Genomic DNA, 2,584 nt, shown 5'->3' with positions numbered 1-2,584 from the left:
ATTCTTTGATACCGAACGTTTTAGGTAATTTTGGTAGGGGCATAGGTAGGAAAGAAAGCGAATCAATAAATCAAATTGATGTATCCTTAACTTTGATCAAAATTAATTTTCCGCCCCTAGAAACAACTTCCGGAATAACACTGTACATGATGAAGTAACAATCATACCTTTGAAAATTATATATCAGGCACACAGTTCCGAAAGTTGGAAGTTAAATTTAAATTGAGTAGATTAAACGGGTCAAAATAATATTTAAAACATATTCAAGAATTTTATTAAGCAAAGGCAAAATTTCAATAACTCTCACATCATCTAAACTTATTAATGTAATCAAGTGGTCACTCACTATCATGTTAAATTCTTTATTGAATTTATCATTCAATTTCCAAATAACACATAGCTCTCTTATGTCCATGTCATTGAAATCCTTTTCATTGTCCTCGTTGCTATCCCCTGATTCAGTATCTCGCATTCTCAGAGTACTGCAATCAGGCTGAAAATCAAGGGAAAAAAATTAAATACAATATCAATAAATTTTTAAAATCATGACAAATTAGGCAAATCAGAAACTTAACTTACCAATTTGTTAGCACGTTTCCCAGATCCGTATTGAACTGTAACGTTTTCATCGTCATGGTAGTTTTCTTCGTCTTCCTGTTCACCTTCATACATCACTCATGCTCACCTAGGCCATGCTGCCGCCTCGCGCTGTTATTATCATCTTCGATTTTTACGTCTTCCTCTTCATCATCTTAAAACATCATTTTCTTATGTTTACCTTGGCCGTGCTGTCGTCTCGCGTTGGAATTATGTTCTTTATTTATTAATTTACTATGCTTTCCTAAACCTAAACGTCCATGTCTCTGAATTTCAAATACAGCCTGTTCACATGCAATGTGTATGTTATTACAGTATCAGTATCATTGTCTTCCTCTTCTTCATGAAGATCGTTCAAAAAGTCAAACTGAAATAACATTAAAAAAAATTATACAAAAAAGCATTTGATTTGAAGTTTTAAAGTCAAACTCCGAATATTAAAAAACTGGGGGAATAAGGTGTAAAAATGGGCAGTTATGCCCTCATTCACCGTTCCCCAGTTTTTCGTCAAACAACTTTTTTCTGTTTTAGAAAAATCAGTTCTACAACATATCAAACCATTTTTTTCCTCCGGAGTCCGACTTTAAAGGCAAAAAAAAAAAAAAAAATTACAACAATGTGTTACTTACCAATTCAACTTTATAAAATTTGATATCTAACTGTTCTTCTACAGCTTCTTCATTTAATCTTATCAAATCGGCTGTAAAATTAAACTGAAAAAAATAAAAACATTCTATTCAGTATTCAGAATAATTCTAACACGAAACAAAAACAAAATTAAAAAGGAAATGAGAACTATTTGATAACTTACCAGTTCATTCACATCATTCGCCATCTGTAACAGAAAAACCCCGTTAACATCGAGATCCCAGTTAGAAAGGTCTTGTTCATCAGAAAAATTTCTGTTTATCATCTTCGAGGATAGGTGTTCGTAAAGTAAACACTAAATTTTATGTAGTTGAAACTAATTTTATGTTCTTAGTCTAAATTTCTTCTAAATATATACACTACAGGAAAGGCATTACATGACGTTAGAAGCGGGTAGTTCAAACCATAGAGACACCAGCGGTCACTGATACATCTGAACCAATAGAAATCGCTCTTTACATGAGCCAATAGAAATCGTCCATTCAACAATACGTCACCACATTACATTCACCCGGGCAATTCAAGTCAGGCTCCGGAGGAAAAAAAAATTTTGATATGTTGTAGCACTGATTTTTTTTAAGACAGAAAAAAGTTTTCTGACAAAAAAATGGGGAACGGTGAATGAGATACACATTTTTTAATATTTAAAAACTGGGGGAAAAGGGGCGTTTTTTACACCTACTCCGGAGTCTGACTTTCAAACTAGTCACCAAACAGTCACCGATAATCCCCTAACCTGACTAAATAATCACCCTTTTGTTTTCAAATTCAATACCCTCATTATTTTAATGGTCAAGTAGATTCTTTTAAGAAAGTATAACACATACTCCAAGTATTGAAATGCATGCCATCGTGTTGGGATTCAATATTTCAACATTAATTATGTCATCGTGATCTTGGTGACCTACATCGTGATCTTGGTGTCCACATTGATGGAAACTTAACCTTTTCCACCCATGTGGACACCATTGTTAAAAAAGCGAACCGGCTGCTTGGACTAATGTGGTGAAATTGCAAACTTCTTACACCATCAGCAAAATTTACTCTATATACATCAATAATTACTCCATCCCTTGATTTCTGTTCAGTTATCTACACCTCAATATCTCATACTCATTCCATTAGAATAGACTGGATTCATAACAAATTCATGAAGTTCATTGGCCCAGCTTGCCGGTTCGCTTAATTTTTAAATCGACTAGACGAAAACGAAACGATCTTATTTTTCTATTTAAATGTTTAAACTGTAAGTTTGATTGTAACCTTGTGTCGAATTTTTATTTTCATGTTCCTGTGCGCAGGCTTCGTACCAATCATTTGTTAAAAGTTCCGTACTCTC

General features: G+C 33.6%; 1 protein-coding gene across 1 annotated transcript; it reads right to left on the bottom strand.

Moving 5' to 3' along the window:
* Positions 1-251: 251 nt before the first annotated feature.
* Positions 252-2,578, bottom strand: LOC117114431. The gene is made up of 4 exons (XM_033258096.1): positions 1,409-2,578; positions 1,227-1,310; positions 580-964; positions 252-493 (listed from the first exon to the last, which is right to left on the bottom strand). Exons 1-3 carry the CDS (start codon positions 1,508-1,510, stop codon positions 848-850), a joined length of 303 nt encoding a protein of 100 aa, XP_033113987.1. The 5' UTR covers positions 1,511-2,578; the 3' UTR covers positions 252-493; positions 580-847.
* Between the last annotated feature and the right edge of the window lie 6 nt (positions 2,579-2,584).

The sequence above is a fragment of the Anneissia japonica genome, unplaced genomic scaffold (assembly GCF_011630105.1).
Source record: "Anneissia japonica isolate Jap-2015-1 unplaced genomic scaffold, ASM1163010v1 scaffold3845_len455572_cov173, whole genome shotgun sequence".
NCBI lineage: Eukaryota > Metazoa > Echinodermata > Crinoidea > Comatulida > Comatulidae > Anneissia > Anneissia japonica.
Note: the sequence above shows the minus strand (reverse complement) of the source record. Positions and strands in the feature narration are given on the sequence as shown.